The 21,450-nt window shown below is 41.5% G+C and overlaps 2 protein-coding genes across 3 annotated transcripts in view; both read left to right on the top strand.

Annotated features, from left to right (window-relative positions):
* The first annotated feature begins 1,126 nt into the window (after positions 1–1,126).
* Positions 1,127–4,640, top strand: Ubi-p63E (Polyubiquitin-63E). Its single transcript, XM_043420910.1, has 2 exons — positions 1,127–1,284; positions 2,141–4,640. The coding sequence occupies exon 2, from the start codon at positions 2,147–2,149 to the stop codon at positions 4,430–4,432; it is 2,286 nt and encodes a 761-aa protein (XP_043276845.1). The 5' UTR covers positions 1,127–1,284; positions 2,141–2,146; the 3' UTR covers positions 4,433–4,640.
* A 634-nt stretch (positions 4,641–5,274) lies between these two features.
* Positions 5,275–21,450, top strand: part of Su(Tpl) (Suppressor of Triplolethal) — a 57,407-nt gene continuing 41,231 nt past the window's right edge. The window contains exons 1-2 of one of the 2 annotated variants that reach the window (XM_043420909.1): positions 5,275–5,479; positions 5,757–6,235. In XM_043420909.1, coding sequence (XP_043276844.1) covers positions 6,104–6,235 — 132 coding nt within the window. In that variant the 5' untranslated portion in view covers positions 5,275–5,479; positions 5,757–6,103. Of the gene's footprint in view, positions 5,664–5,756; positions 6,236–21,450 lie in introns of both variants that reach the window. The other variant, XM_043420908.1, reaches the window with a different exon arrangement.

The raw sequence follows: 21,450 nt of genomic DNA, 5'->3' as shown, positions 1-21,450 counted from the left end.
TTACAATTATTGTAAAACTCCCTTCTGTTTTTGTTTTTTTTAATATTTATTTCACGAAGACGTTTTTCTTTTTAAACCTTTTCGCGACAACAAGGTGTTTTTTTGACACGTTCGAAAACGAATTTCGCCCACGAATACGAGACTGTCGAATTTTATTTGAGTTTCATCCATGATCTCACTGGTTTTTTACAAACTACTATAGATTTTCACGAGTTTTCAAATATTTAAAAGCGACTCGAGAACGAATTATGTATAGAGATGTTTGTACGTAAAAAAATGTATTCCAATTATATGAATAAATTTATTCATACTAATTTATTACGTCATTTTCTGCAACAACCAATTTTTCCTTTCAATCCATTTCCCAATTTCTCACCTCAGTCTTGTTTCCGTCATTCGCATTACAATATTGAACATTGGAAATTATTTGTTCTAAAAAAGAAAGTTTTGTTTAAGAACTGCATAAAAAACGTGGAAATCTTGACTTAAAAAAATTCATAATGATACCGGAGTACCTGCTGATTTAGAACTTTATCGAAGAAATGAGCATATCGAAACGAATTTCTACATAAATCGTATGTTAGAAAAAAAACTTTCTTTCAATGGTTGATGATTGCGTCAGGAAATCATGTCCGAAATTAGATTCGTGACTATACAAAATTTTCCGAGCGTTTTCTAGAACATTCTCGTTGGCATGACAGTGGAAACGAAGCTTCGCTAAAAGTTTAATCGCAGCTCTGGCGTTCCAGGAAGTAATCGATATACGAAAAGTCGTATCATAGCAGCTGCTTCTTTTGTTCGAAATATCAAACAAAATATTTCAAACGCCACCTAGATTTTGTCGTAAAAATAGGGTATACCCAAAAATAAAAACAGAAAAGAGCCAAAAAGCGATTTGTCGATAATTGAAATCAGTAAATTTTCGTACATTTATCGAAATTAATAAGGTGTGAGAACTGTACAAATTAGTTGACAAAATGTTGCGAGCGATACCTTTGTTCTGCGATAGGAACCAATGAAATACGGCAACGTCAGCAATCAGTTTGTGACGTAAACTTGAGTCAAATCCAATCAGAGGCCTCCTCTAAATCTGTCGACCAATTACGCGTCATTCGCTGTGTCATTCCATCCTGCACTATAAGTAAGAGCGGAGGCGCCTTACAACTCAGTCGCATACGAGCTCTTCAGTAAGAAGCATCTCTACTGCGTTTTAGAGAAGAAAAACTCAAACCAAGTGTTAGCCATTTTGAGAACGTTCTGGACTAAAAGAAAAGCTACACAAAGGTATTTATTATTCTTTAGTTTTGTTCCATTATTTACGACTTTTTGTATCTTATCGAGCACTCTTGATTTCTGTAATCATGCTTTCCTTCACTCCTAGTCAGATTTTTTTGTCTCCGTCCACTGTATTTTCGAACAATCCTTCAAATACATTGAATCTAAATGCATTGGAGATTTCATGGTTATTATTCATCAAAATAATGACCATTGAACAAAACCTTTTGAGAACCATTTTTTTTCCAGTCGAGTCTGGATTCCTTTGTCTCAGTCTTGCCCTCAACGACGATATCGATCGTCCGCCATTGCTCGAAAATATCTAATGCTTCTACTAAATTGGATTAACATTATTTGCTTCTCGTCTTCCATAAAACCTTGTACATTTGTTTGAATTTCATTTAGTAAATTATTATCAGTTCATTCTGCGAATTATATGTAAGCATTGTTTTATCGCGTGGCGTTACTGCGTCGTTTTGTCGATATAAAATGGGAGTCATGAGTCATCGTATGATTGCAAGAACCATTCATTTACAATGACGAGTCGAATTATTATTCAACAAGAGATGTATTTTATATCCAATTGAGACTAAATTAATTTTCTGTACATCTCCAGTTTATCCATACGCAGACAAGTCATAATGCATCTGAATATGAGTTTTTTAAAACTTTCAATAGATCACGCGTATATCATGACATTTTCCAACTCTCATTTCTTGGAGTAACACCAAATAAACTTTGTACTTGAAAAATGGAACGAATTGAATTGTTATGAAACTTGTCAAACAAATATCTAATTTCACCATTCAAAGCCATATTCCATTTAATTTTGAAAGAATGTCAACATATTTTTAACTTTTTACAGACAACCATGCAGATCTTTGTAAAAACTTTGACTGGCAAGACCATTACGTTGGAGGTTGAGGCATCGGACACCATTGAAAATGTTAAAGCCAAAATTCAGGACAAGGAAGGAATCCCGCCTGATCAACAGAGGTTGATTTTTGCTGGTAAACAATTGGAGGATGGACGTACCCTTTCAGATTACAACATTCAGAAGGAGTCTACCCTTCATCTTGTCCTCCGTCTTAGAGGAGGCATGCAAATTTTCGTAAAAACTCTTACCGGCAAGACCATTACTTTGGAAGTAGAAGCATCGGACACAATTGAAAATGTTAAAGCTAAGATTCAAGACAAGGAGGGAATTCCTCCAGACCAGCAGAGGTTAATCTTCGCAGGTAAACAATTGGAAGATGGTCGCACACTTTCCGACTACAATATCCAGAAGGAGTCTACCCTCCATCTCGTCCTTCGTCTTAGAGGAGGCATGCAAATTTTTGTAAAAACTCTTACCGGCAAGACTATCACTTTGGAAGTAGAAGCATCAGACACGATTGAAAATGTTAAAGCTAAGATCCAAGACAAAGAGGGAATCCCGCCTGATCAACAGAGGTTGATTTTTGCTGGTAAACAATTGGAAGATGGTCGCACACTTTCCGACTACAATATCCAGAAGGAATCGACACTTCATCTCGTTCTTCGTCTGAGAGGAGGAATGCAGATTTTCGTGAAAACTCTCACTGGCAAGACCATTACTCTGGAAGTCGAAGCATCGGACACAATTGAAAATGTTAAAGCTAAGATCCAAGACAAGGAAGGAATTCCTCCAGACCAGCAGAGGTTGATCTTTGCGGGCAAGCAGTTGGAGGATGGTCGCACACTTTCCGACTACAATATCCAGAAGGAATCGACACTTCATCTCGTTCTTCGTCTGAGAGGAGGAATGCAGATTTTCGTGAAAACTCTCACTGGCAAGACCATTACTCTGGAAGTCGAAGCTTCGGACACAATTGAAAATGTTAAAGCTAAGATTCAAGACAAGGAGGGAATTCCTCCAGACCAGCAGAGGTTAATCTTCGCAGGTAAACAATTGGAAGATGGTCGCACACTTTCCGACTACAATATCCAGAAGGAGTCTACCCTCCATCTCGTCCTTCGTCTTAGAGGAGGCATGCAGATTTTTGTAAAAACTCTTACCGGCAAGACTATCACTTTGGAAGTAGAAGCATCAGACACGATTGAAAATGTTAAAGCTAAGATCCAAGACAAAGAAGGAATTCCTCCAGACCAGCAGAGGTTGATCTTCGCAGGTAAACAATTGGAAGATGGTCGCACACTTTCCGACTACAATATCCAGAAGGAGTCTACCCTCCATCTCGTCCTTCGTCTTAGAGGAGGCATGCAGATTTTTGTAAAAACTCTTACCGGCAAGACTATCACTTTGGAAGTAGAAGCATCAGACACGATTGAAAATGTTAAAGCTAAGATCCAAGACAAAGAAGGAATTCCTCCAGACCAGCAGAGGTTGATCTTCGCAGGTAAACAATTGGAAGATGGTCGCACACTTTCCGACTACAATATCCAGAAGGAGTCTACCCTCCATCTCGTCCTTCGTCTTAGAGGAGGCATGCAAATTTTTGTAAAAACTTTGACTGGCAAGACCATTACGTTGGAGGTTGAGGCATCGGACACGATTGAAAATGTTAAAGCTAAGATCCAAGACAAAGAGGGAATCCCGCCTGATCAACAGAGGTTGATTTTTGCTGGTAAACAATTGGAAGATGGTCGCACACTTTCCGACTACAATATCCAGAAAGAGTCTACCCTCCATCTCGTTCTTCGTCTTAGAGGAGGCATGCAAATTTTTGTAAAAACTCTTACCGGCAAGACTATCACTTTGGAAGTAGAAGCAGCGGACACAATTGAAAATGTTAAGGCCAAAATCCAAGACAAGGAAGGAATTCCACCTGATCAGCAGAGGTTGATCTTTGCGGGTAAGCAGTTGGAGGATGGTCGCACCCTTTCCGACTACAATATCCAGAAAGAATCAACCCTCCATTTAGTTCTTCGACTGAGAGGAGGAATGCAGATTTTCGTAAAAACTCTCACTGGCAAAACCATCACTCTGGAAGTCGAAGCTTCGGATACGATTGAGAACGTTAAAGCTAAAATCCAAGACAAGGAAGGAATTCCTCCAGACCAGCAGAGGTTAATCTTTGCAGGAAAACAGCTCGAAGATGGCCGCACGCTCAATGACTACAACATTCAAAAAGAATCTACTCTCCATCTTGTTCTCCGACTTCGCGGAGGTCTTTAAAACCTTAGAATCTCTCGTAATTAATTTTTTCTACGGAAATAATTGCACCGATACAAAGTATATTCAGTCATTGATTAAAAGAAAATACACAAACTCGAGAGAAATCCCTGGTCTTTTATTTCCTTTTTGTACACACGCTACGTGCTTACATGTGATATTAATTTCTATCCTCGTTGAGATGTAATAAAATATGGGAGATTTTAACCTACGTGATTTATTATTAATACATTCCCTTCCCATACAATGAGAAGATAATCTTGAACATTAAATTTAATAATACGAAAAGAAATGTGTATAATTCCTGTTGAATAAATCCAGTCAGGTCAGGTCACGCAATTAACGGCGAGTTTCTCGTCTGGTAAAGAATTCAACAATACCGACATTTTTTGTAATCATACTAGAAAAAATTACGTTTTGTTCATAAATAATAATTAGCGATTAGAAGACAAAAAACAAATATATCCGAACGAATGAAAATGAAAGCTGAATTTGCAGTAATCCGGGTAAAATCATCGGATGATTATTAACATGTATTATCCGCGGATTGAACAAAACTTGATTGGCGTAGTGGCGAGCGAGAACTCCGCAGTCCGCACGGACGTCGGGTGTACGTCGAGTGGCAGGTCTATATATCCCCGACTAGACAAAACGAATCAAGGAACCATGAAATGAAATATAAAAATTAGGGCTAATAGTATAGTGGTGCGAAGAACAGAAGACGTGGAACGAGATTTGGTTTTTTGATTGGAAAATCGAACATTGTTCACGGCAATAAGTAGACGATAAAAATAATGTACGGAAAAAAAATAATTGCGGCATGTGTATATAGATATACATGGGGATTTAGTCGCCGGTTGCGAAGATTCGATGCGGGAGGTCTCTAGTGTCAAGTCTCGGGGCTCGGCTGAATGGGTCGATGCTCGTCAGTTCGTCAGTGAGTCAGTAGACTCGGACAGAGGAGGTCGCTGCTGTTGGTGTGTCGGGGCCGAGCGTGCAAGGGTTTCCCCCACTCGACGGTTCGCGTGGCTGGGAAGCCCCGCCCACCAGGTGGCCCGTTCGACAGTGTAGTTGTATTAGTTTTCTTACCAACGACAGGCGGTCGTTTCGTGTATTGCGCTCGCTCTCTCTTTCTCTCTCTCTCTCTTTCTTTCTCTCTCTCTCACTCTTTTTCTTTCTTGGGGAACAAGAAAAAGGAAATTGAGAGAAAAACGTAGTACGAAATGAAATTCCGGTGCGGCGGGTTTGAAAATATGTAATCGAGGGTGTGTGGAGAGGTTCGTGTGTTGTTGTTTATTTTTTGTTATTTTTTGTTGGTGGAATAAAGGACAGGAGCGAGGGCAGGTCGGGCGCGAGTTTCTACGACGGGTGGTGCGTATCGAAGTGATGTTTTTTGTTTCCTTTGGTTTTACATTTCCAACTGTGTGCGCGAAAAAATCGTGAATTATAAGAAGAAAAGAAACGCGAGTGAATCTGTGTCGAGAAACGCGAGATAACGCGCGTGCAATTGGAGAAAGAAACTAGCGGATTTCCCTGTCTGGGATTGAATCAAAGGGCGGAATTTCAAAAAATACATAAAAAGAAAGAACGCAAAGCAAAAACGAGAGAAAAAAAAGTGTTTCATTTGACTAGCCGACGTCAGCTGGTCTTCGGCGTGAGAGAACCGAGATAGAAATGGCGGCGCTGGTGGCAGGTGTCCAGTATGGTTTGTCATCGCACAGCAATTTTCCTGAGAATAAATCCCTTATTTTCGTGAAACTTACCGACTCGGCGCAACGTGCCATCGAGGATTTTCTACGCAACGGGGTGAGTACTAAATTTTTTTCCAAAATTCACCCCTACCAAAAGAAAAAACGGTGTAACGAATTATGAAAAAAAAGAAAAAAAAAAAGAAAAGAGTAACCATCGGTAGCCGTTGAAACGCGAGTGTGTCGCCTTGCCCCTTCTCCTCGTTAATCGGCGCCACCGAGCCAATGCGTGCGCGTGTGTGCGTGCCTGAGTGTGCACCGATGTTCATGCAATTTTCACCAATCTTTCGGGCCATATTTTCTTCTTTATTTGCCAAAGTATCATCGCTAACAAAAATTCCTCAACGTAAATACAATCTTCCAATCTTACTTGACACTCCTGCATATTTTTTTTACGACAATCTCCGTTGATCCGCGAAAAATATGAAAAATATTATTGTCTCAACGGCCAGACAAATCGTCATATGCTCGAGACTCGAACCGCGTGTATTCACGCGTTTTTTGTCTTCCACATTGCTAATACACGCTCTCGCACGAAAAGTGAGGTTAGGAACGTTTTCTTTTTCACTCTCCTTATCTCTATCTCTATCTCTATCTCGATTTTTTCTTCTTTTCGTTCCACCAGACGGAACGGATTCGAGTTAGGTCTGTGTGCGCGGTTTGACAACGACATTACGTAATCCAACGGGTCGTGTCAGTCTCCCTGTCAGGCAATTTTCTTCTTCGCCTTTCGTACAGACTAACCGAGCTTCCAGAAATCACTGACTTTTTTACTTTTCGCTTTTTGCCTTCCCGTGCTGCTGCTTCTATTAGCTTATACATTAAGCTTATGAAATCTCCTGACCTTTCTGGATCGAAGATTCTTCTCAACGAATACTTCAAAATTAATTCCGAGTTCCCTCAAGGTGCTTCATTCCCCCGTTCTTCTGTTCTTTTCGATCGTTTGGAACGTCGCGCGACAAGTTTTTTTTATTTTCCAATTTTCATCATATTCGAATAATGAATAAAACTCTGCTGGATTTTTTTGGCCATGTACCTTCGTGTTTTCTTGCACGTTACGTAATGCCACTGTTCTATATTAAAATATTTCGACTGCTTTTTCTTTCGGGAACAAATCGAAGCGTACACATAACCTCAAGTTTCGTGTCCCCGAAACAAATGCGGCAAAAAGAAGAAAACGAGGCGAAGCAGTGAAATCGCTTCGAAATTTCTCGACAGACGTGCCTTTTTTTATATTCCAATCTGAAAGATTTACATCATTTTATATTTATTAATCATTAATTTTACATTCCAACGTGATTTGAGGCTAAAGATGAGGCATACGATTTTCGAGTAATGTTACGATGATTTTTATCAAATTCAGCGTAAGACGACTTTGGTGATAACAAATCGTTCGTAATAAAATTAATTTAAACGCTTTCTCGACCATCTTTTATTACGAGTAACGAAACAATGTTATATCAAAAGTAGCTAAAAATTGACTTTTCGTTGCAAAGAAAAGGAAAATCGAAAAAATATTCAAGTATGAAAATTTCATTGGACGAACGAGGGATGAAGGCAAGAAATTCGAATTTGGGATGGATTCTTTGAGATATTTTCGCAGAATAATACATGTATAAATGCAGGATGCTGTTTGTGGGCTCGTTTGTGCTACACTTCTCTTCTAAGAGCTTTCTCTCGTTGAAAAACGTGAAATCCGCTCTCCCCCTCTGGCCTCTTGTATTCTCTTTCTCTTTCCTTCACCTCTACGTTCCTCCCGCGCTCGTTTTTCGCTTATACACTCCCGCCACTCACTCTTCCCGTAAGATATATTCCCCCGAAACTTTTGAAACATCTGTCGAGTCGACGATTCAACGATCCTTCACCGATCCTTCCTCATTATTTTTCTCCAGTCACACATTCCGCTACCGAAAATGTATTCCTTCTATATCGAACGAAGTTTTTTAAGAGCTTTGCCTTCGCTTCGCAGCTTCTGATACTATTTGAATGAAGAAATTTTCAGAAAAGTTAATTTTCATCCAACCGAAATCCAATCAACGATTTTCGTATTTAAGTTTGAATTTTAGCTTAATTTTTTTTTCCGGCAATTGTCACATCTTAATTCGTAAATTTTTGACATTTTTTAAAATTCATTCTCCCCGTGAACAAGAGCGAAAATGAATGTAAAAGAATCGCACTGCTCGATATTTACGAGTCCGAAATCAATAGAATAAAAAGGCACGTAAATTCGTGCGTCAATCGTGTTTGCATAGCGATATATATATTTGTTTCTTTTCCCCTCCGAGATTGCGTTCGCGTCAAAGAATGCAGAGAGAAAGAAAAGAGAAGGGAGAGGGACAGCTAGGGTGTCGCTCCGCGCGTGTACGAATTTACGAAAGAGACACGATCCGGTCATTCTCGACATCTGCTGGGGAACACGAAAAGTATCAACAAGTTGTAGATACGAGAGAAAATGACGTGCGAATCGTCATCTCTCGCTGTCATGCCAGCCATTGTCCCTTACGATACTCGTAAAGATAATACGAGCTCGACCTTTTGCCCTCTGTCATGTATTCTCCCGTTTCGAGCCCTAAAACCACGCGTTTATTTTTTATCTTCGTTTTATTTTGTCAAAATAAATGTGGCCAGCAAGCGTTTGGAATTTTCGTCGCCATCTTATCCAAATTCGAGCTTTGTCCTCGCTCTTTCTCGTTCCATTTTTCGTTGTGTGTCGGTCTCTAAACTGAGAAGTTTGCACGTTCGACGAGGGGCGGTAAGAGAACTTTGTTCTTCTACAGAAAGCCTCAAAACTTTGCTCTCCGTCATTGACGTCACAGCGCGTCCGTGCTCGCTCGCACGCCGCAAACAAATTACCAAATTTGGGGTTCCTCGATATTTTCTTTTTCGTGGTTTTTCAAGCCGAAAATGCTCATGCGACGGTTTTCAAATGACTTCACTCATCTGTGAGAACGATATATTTCGATCGATGAGAATAAGACACGTGGTCGATCGTGCTCGACTCAAACGAATCGTGATAAAACGGAATAGAAGAAAACTCTTCGCAACCGAAAGTTCGAGCGATATTTATTGGCTGTTGACCTTGCCAGACGCGCCCGTCTTTTGTATGATCTTGCGAGACGAACTCTCGCTACCCGTTTTTTCTTTTTTTTTTTTTTCGTTAATCGTTTTTCAATTCTCGCCTGCAGATCCTTCGTCGTGACCTTCCGAATCTCTTTGCTCTCGGCGCATACGCTTTTATTCAGAAGCGATAAAATAATAACAATGAAGATACAGGAACGATTGAAAATTCACACTATAATGAAAAACGTGCAAAAACCGAGTTTCCAATTCAGATCGGGTTGGAAACCGAGTATTTTGCCACGATTTTCCACAGCATCCGTAATCAGATACCGATGATTAATGCTCTCAATTTAGAGCACTCGCGCGAGCTGCAGTTTCCGATGCTCTTCGATATTATGCAGGCTCCGTAATGAATCTGTCAAGACATTATTCCTGAACGAATAGCGACGTTTCTAAGCGTCGCTGTAAAACTTGTCCGCTCATTTTTTTTGCTTCGACCTTTTTTCCCTGTTTTTCCCGCGCAAATGAGCTTCGTAATTCCAGATGAATAATTAACACGGCCAAGTGAGCTTACCAGCGAGTCCCTATAAATACACACGCATCCGATACATCACGAGTCCAACCGATTGGAATCGGAAAGGAGGAAACGAGCCGATAACTACTTTTTCACAATTTCGATTACTTTTCATGTTAACGTTTCCCATCGTGCTTATTTGCGCCCGAGCACTGGTCGAACATCCACACAGCGAGGTTCCTTGCGGTTGAAAACGTCAAAAATGTTTCCACACTCGTGACAAAACGAATGAAGTTTTTGGGTGGGGTTCAATATGTTGAATAACTGAATTGTAGAACGGTCGATATTTCGAAATTTTAAAAGTTGTTATATCAGTTTGGAGAAAAATAAGTAATTCGAAATTCTTATTCCCGATCGACTATTCAGCAGATTGTGTGTTTAATTAACCCTAGAACGCATGACTGGGGTGTGAGCACACCCCACGCGAACTTCAAACTACGCTCCTGTCCCAACAAGCGACATTATCGAATGATTATCGACGGATTTTTTTTATATATAAATTCAATTGAAATTAGTTTTATCGTACATCATTCTTTTCGTTATAAAAAAACGAAGAAAATGGTGTAGGATAAAGTCAGTTTAGCATCGTAGGACCGGATTTATAAGCAGAAAAAAAGTGGGGTGCGTTCGAACCCCGGTCATGAGGTTGAGGGTATGAAAAAAGGCACATGAGGTGTAGGGTTAAAAATTCCTTCTTTGAATTCGTATTTACCCGAAAATATATATTTCAATAGTTTTCATTTCGAATGCAATTTTAACAGACCATCCGAATGTCAAAAGTTCATATTTTCGAATTCAAAATGGAGAGTAATTGTTTTACAGACAGACCAGAATATAGAGTAGCAAAAAATCGAAAGTGAATTTTTCGAGCCTATAAAACTTAGATATGCAGAATAGCGATAGCTCGAAAAGGCGAAAGTCAAAATGGCGATGTTTAAAATTGGAGATCACCGTTCTGAGTAAGCGAGTGAGTGAGACGCGTGTATTTGGAGATCCGCTGCATTTTTTTATTTTGATCGATCGACTTTCTAACGTTTCGCTATTTTGACTGTTCGACTTTTTGCTGTTTCATTATTTCAACCTCAGTAATATTTGGTCTTTCGTTATTATATTTTCAAAATTGTGAATTTTCACAGTATCGCTGACTGTAGTAATTTATGAATCGAAAGCGTGATAGTCGAATTTTTGAAAAATCGATATTTTAGTCATCGTCCTATGGGCGATTGTTACATTCTATTTTCGATGTAAACGTGCTTCGAACCTTGCAGTTTCTGCTTTATTTATTTTCGGCATTCAAACCTCTAGTCGAATCTATCTGTCTTCATATTATCATTCGAAGTTTATAAACTCGAGATTCTAGCTGTTCGAAATTTTAGTCATTCCAACATTTGATCCCCACCCAAATTTTTCACAGCCGTGGAAACGAGTGAACACGAAATTCTTGAAACCGCTCGTCCCCGCGCCAAGCGTCCGGCTAAACAAACGAATGTCGACGTTAACGCAGGTTTGTGAGCTCCGCTCGCAAACGTTTTCCACCGACTGAAATTGTTCTCATCGGTAAACAAACCGAATCATTTGCTTCTCTCTAACGAACCGTGCGTTTCGTGTTTTCTACGTGTTTACCAGTCTTTTAAATCAAGGAGATGTGGAATTCCTAGAGCGCTCCGACAATTACAGGAATTCCGTAATAAACGCGAGCGCGGCGCCTCGGCAAATCTATCGGGTGCGGCGCGCGCGCTCCCACCCTACTGTGGCGCCATCTCTCGGCCTTCCCCATGGATTATTTCTACGAGAGCGCTCGACACCGGCTCCCGTGGCACTCTTGTCGCTTCTTCGTACTTTTCTTTCAAATTTAACACAAAATATCCATTTTCAGGCTCAAATTTTAATTCCTATGAGTCGATCAACGTTCAACGAATTATCTGGAGGCGAAAAATGTTTCTCACGAATTTTATTCGCTTTTATTTCCAAGCACCGCGATCTACTTTATCCGTGAAGATTTTTCCCGGCTTCAAGGACACTCATGGCAACGTAAATCGCTTTTATATTGCACGTCACTATTCCTCCATTCCGGAATTGTAAAATAAGTGAATAAAAATGTTTCGAGTTTTAATTGCACAGGGACGGAATAAATTGGTCGTCGGACTAGCCATTCCGCGAGAGGCTGGAATTTATTTATTCGCTGGAACCGGCGAGTCAATGACCTTGATAATTTACGAGGGTAGCGAGTGTACCGTATTCGAAAAAGCGTACACTCAAAGTCCACTACTTTCTCTCTGTTTCTTCGTTTTTTTTCACCTCCATGTGCTTTGGGTCTAACGAACGTTTTTCTCGAGGGAACAAAATAATGTCTTCGAAAAGTTGCTGATCGCCCATAGAAATCGGAATATTCGTGCATACGTAATTCGAAACTGGTTGCCAGATCGCCTCTGGGCAACGTCGCTCCCAACATCCGAGAAAAGGTTCCATGCCGTTTCGCTCTCCAAACGAAAAACGTACTTTTTTGAGTGATTTAAACATTCCAAATCTTCGGGCACCCCCCAGTTTTTCATTCGTTTCCGGCGGAGCTGACGATTTTATTAACATTTCGGACAGCGGGAACGCCCTTAAAATTCGTAAATCGATCTACTCTTCATTCACAACTTTTTTATTTCGTCTCGTTAATATTTCAAGAGAAACGATTATCGGTCTCGATTAACGGGAATTATCGACCGTGCCACGAAGGCAGCAAGGGAGAGAGAGAGAGGAAAAGCGTGGCTAGAAAAACCGGACGCTGCACTCGTCGCAGGTCTTCGAAGCCGTCAATCTCCTGCTTTTCTATCGCAACATTGACGCGGCGCCCCCCTTAAAAAAATTTGAATTTTCGACCTCAAAATCGTAGAAAAGTCACCGGTACGAAAGAGACTCGAGAAGACGATGGAATGGGGAACGGCAGCGACACTCGATTAATAGCCCTGCACGAACGGGCCTGAGATCACCCGCGAGATACCGTCAAATTCTACGCTGGATTAACAAACGAAAAAACTCGATTCTACGAGGACGTTTGAGGCTCCGGTTGAGGGAATCGCTTCGAACGGCGCGGTGTCCCGGTGCCCGGCACAACGGTATATCGTCGGATATAATTTATTCCGAAATAGTATCCGCGTATTCGAATTTGGCCTCGTGTCATTCGCGATGAAACGCAACGAAATCCGACAATCGTGAACGAAGTTTGTCGAGCGAAGAATCGATTTTTAGGATTTTCGTGCGGATCCGATTATCCTTTACGGGCAATGAAAAAACGACCATTGCGATCGGCACACGGAGAGAATTAAACGGTGATGTCGAGCGCGAAATCCACTGTAAAATATTTAACCGATGTGCTTTACTGCGGAGACAAATTAACGAAAAAATATTCATTCCTGTAACGCACTGTAAAGTTTTCAATATTTTCCGGAATTTTCAGTTTTATTATAGCAGATTATTGCAGATTGTGAAATTTACGGTACGTATACAAAAATTTACAAAAGTTTTAGTTCATTTTACCCTGCATCACGGTAAAATGTCTTTGGCCCAGTCACTCGCTTCCGAATTCCGTAGCACACTAAATCGTGATTTACACACTTCGACAAAGGGCTGAGCATATAAAAACGACGGAGAAACAGGCTGATTTAGCAATAACATAATCCCTGCCACGATGGCACTGAAGTTTGCAACGTCCAACGAAGTGACGTGAAAAAACTCTCCAACAATTCCAGTAATTCTCCAATTCTGTTACCTGCCCAATTTGCAACTCGTAGGTTTTTAGCCTGCACCAATGATTCGTGAAATAAAAAATTGGTGCATTACAAATCTGTTTTTCGTCCAACGATGCAAACTTAGCGTCGTGCCATGTCCCTATTATCGCACGATACGGAAGTTTGCAAAGTTAGAGTTCAACGAAATGAACGAAAAAAAGATTTATAACTCATTATTTTTTTATTTCACGAATTATTGATGTGGCTTGAAAAATGACGAATTGGAAATTCGGCAGGGAAGAAAATTGGAGATTTACTGGAATTATTTGAGAGTTTTTTTAGATCATTTCGTTGGACTACAACGTTGGAAACTTCAGCGTCATATTATCGCCGCATCCTGGCATAAACATTCGTACGAAAATGTTGACACAGTGCAGCGCAGTAAAATTTACCGTGACGCTCATGTAATATTTCGAAATAATTATCGAAGTATTCTTCAAAAGTATGACACCTTTAATCAGTCTTTTGGACATACTTTTAGGCATACTCCCGTAAAATTTCCTATTTCGAACAATGAATATTATTGTATAGAAAAATTAAATTTTTCTTGTCACCGCACTATCGTTACGGACGGTAATTTTTCACATAATTCTCTCCGTGCAGAACGATTCGTCAAGGTTATTCCTCCTCCCACGTGGACGAAAAAGTAGCGAATCTCGATTCGGCTCGTTCTCCAAGATCGAGACTCCTCGCGGGCTACCAATTATGAATTTGTAATCGTCCAGCCATTCGCGCCCCGATTCGTTCTAATGAAATAATAAAAGCTACTACGAGAAGAGGTCGAAAAAAAGCGCCGTGACGCTTACACTCGACGAGAGAACGCTCTAACCGAAGAACTCGACGAGCTGATTGACCTTTTCGAAGTGAAGTGGAGAAAAAGAGGCAGCGAATAAATAATCACCTCGTCGAAGATCCTGGCTGGGTAGCTCGCTTCGCTACCCGCGAGACCAACAGAGAGAAAAATATCGAAGAGAGCGACCGTGGAGCCGCTTCACCAGGCTTACCCCAACGTTTTCAGGCTGCTTTTATTAGCCTTCTAACCTCGTTCGTTTCTCTGCCTTTCTTTTTATCTTTTATCTGCTCTTTGCATTTTAATATTTCGTACAATTGCGCTGAGCCGGTTGAGCTTCGCTACACTCTCGTTCGTTTCTCTCCTTTCCTGTCGTGTACTTTGATTTTTATTGAATTTTCGAAATTTTCAATGAGATTCGTGCCACGAGAGGTTTCGGGACACCGAGAACGACGCTGAAGTTCGCAACGTCGGAGTCCAACGAAATGGAGGAAAGAAGATTCGCAATTCACCTGTTTTTTATTTCACCAATCATCGGTGTAGGTTGAAACATTACGAACTGCTAATTCGGCAAAATTTGGAGATTTACGAGAATTATTCGAGAGTATTTTACATCATTTGTACGAACTTCAGCGCCGCGCTCCGAGACTCGGTTTTTCTTCAAGCGCCGTTTTATTTTTCGATACGATACTAAAATGAATTCTCGAATGTTGTTCCGCAATCGAAATCACTGCGAAGAATAAACAAGCTCGAGTCTAATTATCGCCTAGAAAATAATAAGCCGCATTATTTCGTTGCAACATTATTCTTTTCAGTGGCTTCCCTCATACGTCGTCGAGGGCAGAGTGAAAGGGGGGCTACTCGGCCGCTGCCGTCGCTGCCTCGCGTACACGTCGCTCGGTCCACGAGAGATCGAGATTCGCGTGTACTCGAGAAATAAAAAGCGAGAGAGGATAACGTCTGGTCCCCGGTCGCGTTGACCCGTATTCACGTTGTCCTCACTCACACTTGCTCGCCACCAACTTTTACGTACTCGCCGACACACTCGCCAACTATCATTGGCAAAAGTGCAGCGACGGCAGCGCTCGCTGCTTCGCTCCCTCTGTCAGCCACTTTTTTCATCTGTCCTTGTGCCGCGCTTCACTCACCGTCACTCGTTTTTCTCTCCCATCTTCTCTATTCATTTTCTTCTCGGGCTTTCCGTTGGACAATGATTTTGTGAAGTTTGTTCTTCGAGACCAAAATCTCTAGTTCGTTCGATCGTTCAATTCTATCGAGTCCAAACGACGCTGAAGTTTGCAGCGTTCGGTCCGAAGAAATGGGCGGGGGGGGGGGGGGGGGGACATTTGCAATTGACCATTTTTCTATGTCACGAAGGCGCGGGTTGAAAAACCACGAATTGGAAATTCGAGAGGAAAGAAAATTGAAGAAAAATTTCTGGAATCATCGAGGCTTTTTTACATCGTTTCGTTCGACTCCAACGTTGCAAGCTTCAGCGTCATTTTTGCTCACCAACTTTTATCGTTTCTTTCAATGAAGATTCCGCCCGAAGGCCTCAGCCACTGTGCTCGAATCAATGGATCGTCGATTCTCTCTTTTTTTTTTCCTTTTCTCTTCTCCCCCCGTGGAAACGCTCAGCTTCGCTCGAAGATTGTAAAATCGAACGGAGGAAGGGCACAAACTCGAAGGAGAACGACATCGAGTCGATTTTCTCGGTCTCTCTGTCGCGAAGAGAGCGACGGAGAGAATTTCTCTGGGGATCGATCGTTGCCGCGACGCGGGAAGGTCGTCGGCGTCTCTCGGCCGTCTCGACGCCCGCCCGGCATTGTCCCGCGCCAAACCTCCCCCGAGCCTCGACACCCGGAGACTTTGAGAGCAAGAGAAAGACCAGAACAGAGAAAGACACTTCCAGACGGTAACGCACTCTGTTCCCGATAGTTCCGGGTATGTCGACTTCTCCCTCGTACGTACGGACGTCCATTTACCTCGCACTCTGTTCCTGCTCGTATTGAATTATCGGATTTTTACATTTTCGACCCCGACGAGCGACGAGTACGCGGCACACGACTGAGAGACTCAAATTCTTAAATCTCGGTTAAGCCATGCTCGAATTTTTGCGTGCCGGAACCCGCATAAACTAATTACTTCTCGAAATTCTCGGGGCTTTCCAATCGCTGATTGCGCTCTCGGACTTGGCTCGCTCAAAACGAACATTTTCTTCAAACATTCAAGTATTTCGTTGAACAACAAAATTCGTTAAATCTTAATAAACTCATTTTGCTTGAATAACAAAATGATTTTATCGAACGCATTTTAAAAAAAATCGCTTCTTCAAAGTATTAAAAAAACATTAAGATTTTAGCGAAATCTCGTTTTTGGTCATTTGACGTCGATGCACATGCTCCTCAGAAACGATCGGGCATGAGGAGTTTTTCCAATAGATCAGCTCGAAGAACGAGCGTCGAGCAACATTTGTAAAACTGAATTTTTATTTTTTCAATATTTCATTTCAATTAAAATTTTTTCAATAAAAATAAACAAAATTTTAAAATAAAGAAAAACATTCAAATTTTTATGTGAATGTCAAAATACGAGATTGAGCAAGAGATTTTCTCGTAAAATTAAGGCAGATGGGTGAATATTCGCTGTCCAAGATTACGCGATGATATTTTTTGTATGCAAAAATGAATATGTACTCGATATATTTGCAAAATTTGGACGCTGGTTACCACGTAGTTTAGCAACAAATTAATTATTGAATATCGACTTTTCTATGAGGTTTATCACCCCGGCACTAAGAAGTCGTACACACGTGAAAAGTTATTGAATTTCTTCATTAGTTATGTCCATGATTTCGTCAAAAAAAAAAAAATCGATCTTTGTATTTCGTGGATATTGAAGAACTCATGCGTATTTTAGTTTTTGAAGCTTACCGTTGAAAGTCGGCTGAAATATTTAAAAAATATCTGACGAGAAATTATTCGGATTACACGACAAATGGTTTGGTAACGTTTGGCAACGCTGCATTCGATACATGCATCCACGTGTGACGTCAGTTCGACCTTTTGGTCATGATTCGTCGTCGTCTGCTTCGCCACGTATTTTCGTCAGTTTTTACAAAACGACAATTTTCACCCCGGTAAAGTTTTATCGTTCATTTATTAATTTTCCTCCACTGCAACGCTGCTTTGGACAGTAAACTCGCTTCATAAGCCTACAAAATTTGTAAAGAAAACTGGCAGCGCGACATCAACAGCAGCGGCAGCTGTCGCACCACGCCCGTCAAAATGTTCGACCTTTTTCGAACCTTTTTGTTCATAATAAAACTGCATTAAAATGTCGAGTTCCCACCGATTATATTTCTGAAATAATAAAACGATTATTCGAAAGTTTCGTCTTTCGAAGTCGGTGCGAAGATCGCGCAGCCGTCACCCCTTAAGGCCCCCCATGCCAATGGAAACGTCAATAAAAACAATGATGTTGTTTTCCCAAGTACAAAAAGTGTAATACCATTCCATAGTGGCCGAGTATTAATGGAAGATTCTCGTCGAGTGATTGACTGAGACGAGCCTTCGCTCGGTAATGGCTCCGGTTAATGCGTTCTGGTAATTCCGCTAATTACTCCCAAAATCTCGTTTCCAGGATGAAGAAAACCTCAGTGGTTGGCACACGGATGTTTGTCACTCGCGTGTTTCCGATTCTCTCGCATTGACGGGGCGGCTCAGCTCGTCATTAAATCCGTCGGTAATAATGAGGCACGTTGCGTCCGTGGGGATTGAAGCTCCGTCCATATTCGATTCGTCGATCCCTTTAATTGCATCGATCGATAAAATCAGTTTGGTTTTTACACCGAGTTCATTCTCGTGAGGTTTTCGGTCAGGCCGAAACGGTTTTTGCTGCTAGAAAATGGATGAGCTTTTCGAAACTCCGCACTCGATACTCGAGTCACTGTCATTCTGCATTTCATTATTCCCCTTTTTTCTCTATCCTCTGTGCCTGTGTTTTTCCGTCTCTTTTTCTTTTGTGTCGCCGTGCGGCGTGCCCCGATGGGAACGGAAACGTTGAAAACCGCACTCGAGCCGGAAGTTTAACAATCGTGAAGCTTTATCGGGAACCATTAGAATATTTATTTCTGCCAGGAGTCTTATCTTCGAGAAACGAAGCCACGAAAATACGGAGCAAACGCATCGAGCTCGATTCGCTTCTGGTCTATTCACAATCCCTTTTCCCCATTGAATTTATGTTAAATTCCTTTACAATTTTACTCATTTCGGCTTTGTGCCATATTCCGCTCGTTCGCCCCTCGCGATCGAGGTCGTATTCCGAAGACATTTATCCCCCCGGACACCTATGAGAATTGCATTGTTCGGCCTCCACCTTTTTCTCCTCTTTGTCCCTCCTCGTCTTATTTTTTTCCACTCTTTCTCTCTTTCCCGGCGCCGGATTATGCGCACCTAAAGGCAGGTGTTGAGCGAACCCAGCGATTCGTGTGAATCCGACTCATCCCCATGCTCGACCATATTTTCCGTGTGTTCTCGTTCGAGCGCGTTCGCCTGAACGAAAAAAGGCTCGGAAGTGTCCTGTAAACTTTTCCAAATGATAAGCCACGTTTGGGTGCGCCGATCGGATTCCCAAACGACCGTTTTCACGTACGAGCGTCCGATTCGGTTGGGAATTCATTCCGATGTCGAACGGGGTTGAAACGAATATGAATAGAAGTGCGAGTAAACCGGGGGGGGGGGGGGGGGGAGAAGGGGCAGAGAACTGTCGCGGTTACACTCGATTACTAAGCTCGCTTTTACGTGGACTCGGACCCGCTCGCGCGAGGCCGCAAAACCCCGAGGATGTCAGGCGGGTTCGCCGCCCGAGAGAAAGTGAACCAGTTGGCGGCGTTGCCGAATTTCTTGCCAACTCTGTATCGAGCATTATCGGATCTCCTCGCGACAACTCCGCCCATAATTCACTACTTTTTCGTACTTTTTCCTTCCACCTGCCCACTCCTCAAGATTTTCGGTTAATTGAGCTCTTTGGCCTCGTTTCACCCGAATATTCACGCTGTGAGAAGCCATTCTTATTCGTACTCGCAGCGACGCACCTTGAGACTATTCGGCGCCCACCATTTTTTCCTGGATCGCAACCAATCGAGTCTTCCTTCATTGGGAAACTTTTTTAATTTATTGCTCGGATACTTTGCTGCTCATTTCTGCGGGGGGAACCTGCGCTTCGTGTTCCGGGACGACTTGGAAATGATCTAAAAAGACCCTCCAATAATTCGCCAATCTCGTTCCCTGCCGAATTTGCAATTCGTAGTTTTTCAAGCTGCACCGACGCTTCGGGAAATAGAAAATTTTCGAATTACAAATGTTTTTTTCCGCCATTTCGTTGGACTCCAACACGTTGCAAACTTCAGCGTTGTCAAACGATTCTCGCTCTTCGATCAATCACATTATTCAACAATCCTCAGCGAGCACAAATTCTTTCGTATGGAGATCGAAATGTCATCGATGCAAGGAAACAACGTGCTTTTCCCCCTCGAATTTTTAGATTCACGAAATAATCGGATGAATTGATATTAAAAAATGTTCCATTGAGTCGCCCGTACTTGTACATCTTTCGGTCGTCTCCTGCTCCTGCAGACTCAGGGAGTTAACGGTACGTCGCTCTAAAAATTCACCGGGTAGAGCGAAAACCACTCGACCCGGTGTTTCAACTCGATATATTTATTTGCCGCAGCAAGTTCGCGAAACTCCGAATCTCCGGGAATCGAATCCCCCAAACAAACTTCATATTCGGGATATTATTCGTCATAATCGGTCAAGAGTTAACGCGACATTGATTCCTGACGTAATCGTGCGTTATTTGTAGCTTTCGTTAAACTCAATCGACGCCCAATTAGCTCAATTATCGCGGAGAAAAAATGCGTCGCAATTTTTCCGTATTCGCATCTCCCACCGTTAGTTCCCAGCTCGTACATCTTCCATCGTGGATCCTGAAATGTTTGGAGCTACAGTGGATTCACACTTGTGAGAAACACTTGCGCAATCAAATTACGCGTCATAAACGGTGACGTGCTTTTTTATAGCACGCACAACAGACACTACAATTCTCATTTATTTTTCCTCGTCGTTCTCATATTTTTCGGCTAATAGCCTCGTTTCTTGCCCGAAATATTTATTCTCAAATGATGTAGTTCATCAACCACGATTCAAGTCGATGTTAGCGCTGAACCGCGTTGTTGATCGAGATGACGCCGAAGTTTGTAACGTTGGCGACGAACGAAATGAGCTGAAAAAAGCCTCCAATAATTCCAGTAATTCTCCAAAATTATTGAAGAAACAAATTTTGAAAATTTTCGAAAACAATTGGAAACGCTATCGCTCCGGTAAAGAGTCTCTGGCAGCAACTCGTCTTATCTTATAAATGTACTTGTCTCAGAGTCGCTGCCGCGACTCTAGATTTCGTTCCCTGTCGAATTTGCAATTCATAGTTTTCCAATCTGCATCGATACTTCGTGAAATAAAAAGTTGGCAAATGACAAATGTTTTTTTCCTTCATTTCGTTGGACTCCAACGTTGCAAACTTCAGCGTCGTTGATCGAGACTAGGAAATACTTTTTTCCGGTCTCGATACTCTGATCTCCTGGAAATGTAATTTTCACACGGAGAGAAAAAAATAGTAAGAATTACTATGCTGCCATGGTATTGGGGTTCTATATCGCCCATTTTGGAAGTTTTTACCAAAAACATTGTAATATCCAAGTCAATTTTGAATGAAAGTTTTTAAATTGCTTATTTTGCTGTGACAAAGGTTTAAACTGTGCTATTTTTTCGTACATAGTTCACCAAGGAAACGTTGTAAAATTTATGTTGACTCGATGATGAACCGCGTCAAGTAGAATTATTATATCGTATTGCTATGTTTAGTACTGTTTTCACAATTGAAATTTACAGTTGAACATAGGAATATTTGAGGAGCTCGAACGCAGGCATCGATCATACGCCAAAGTGTTTAGAAATTTGCTATGGTAAATAACAGAATTTCATTCGCGATTGTACGATAAATGTGAACCGATG

The sequence above is a fragment of the Venturia canescens genome, chromosome 6 (assembly GCF_019457755.1).
Source record: "Venturia canescens isolate UGA chromosome 6, ASM1945775v1, whole genome shotgun sequence".
In the NCBI taxonomy this organism is placed as follows: domain Eukaryota; kingdom Metazoa; phylum Arthropoda; class Insecta; order Hymenoptera; family Ichneumonidae; genus Venturia; species Venturia canescens.
This window is presented reverse-complemented; position numbering and strand designations above follow the sequence as displayed.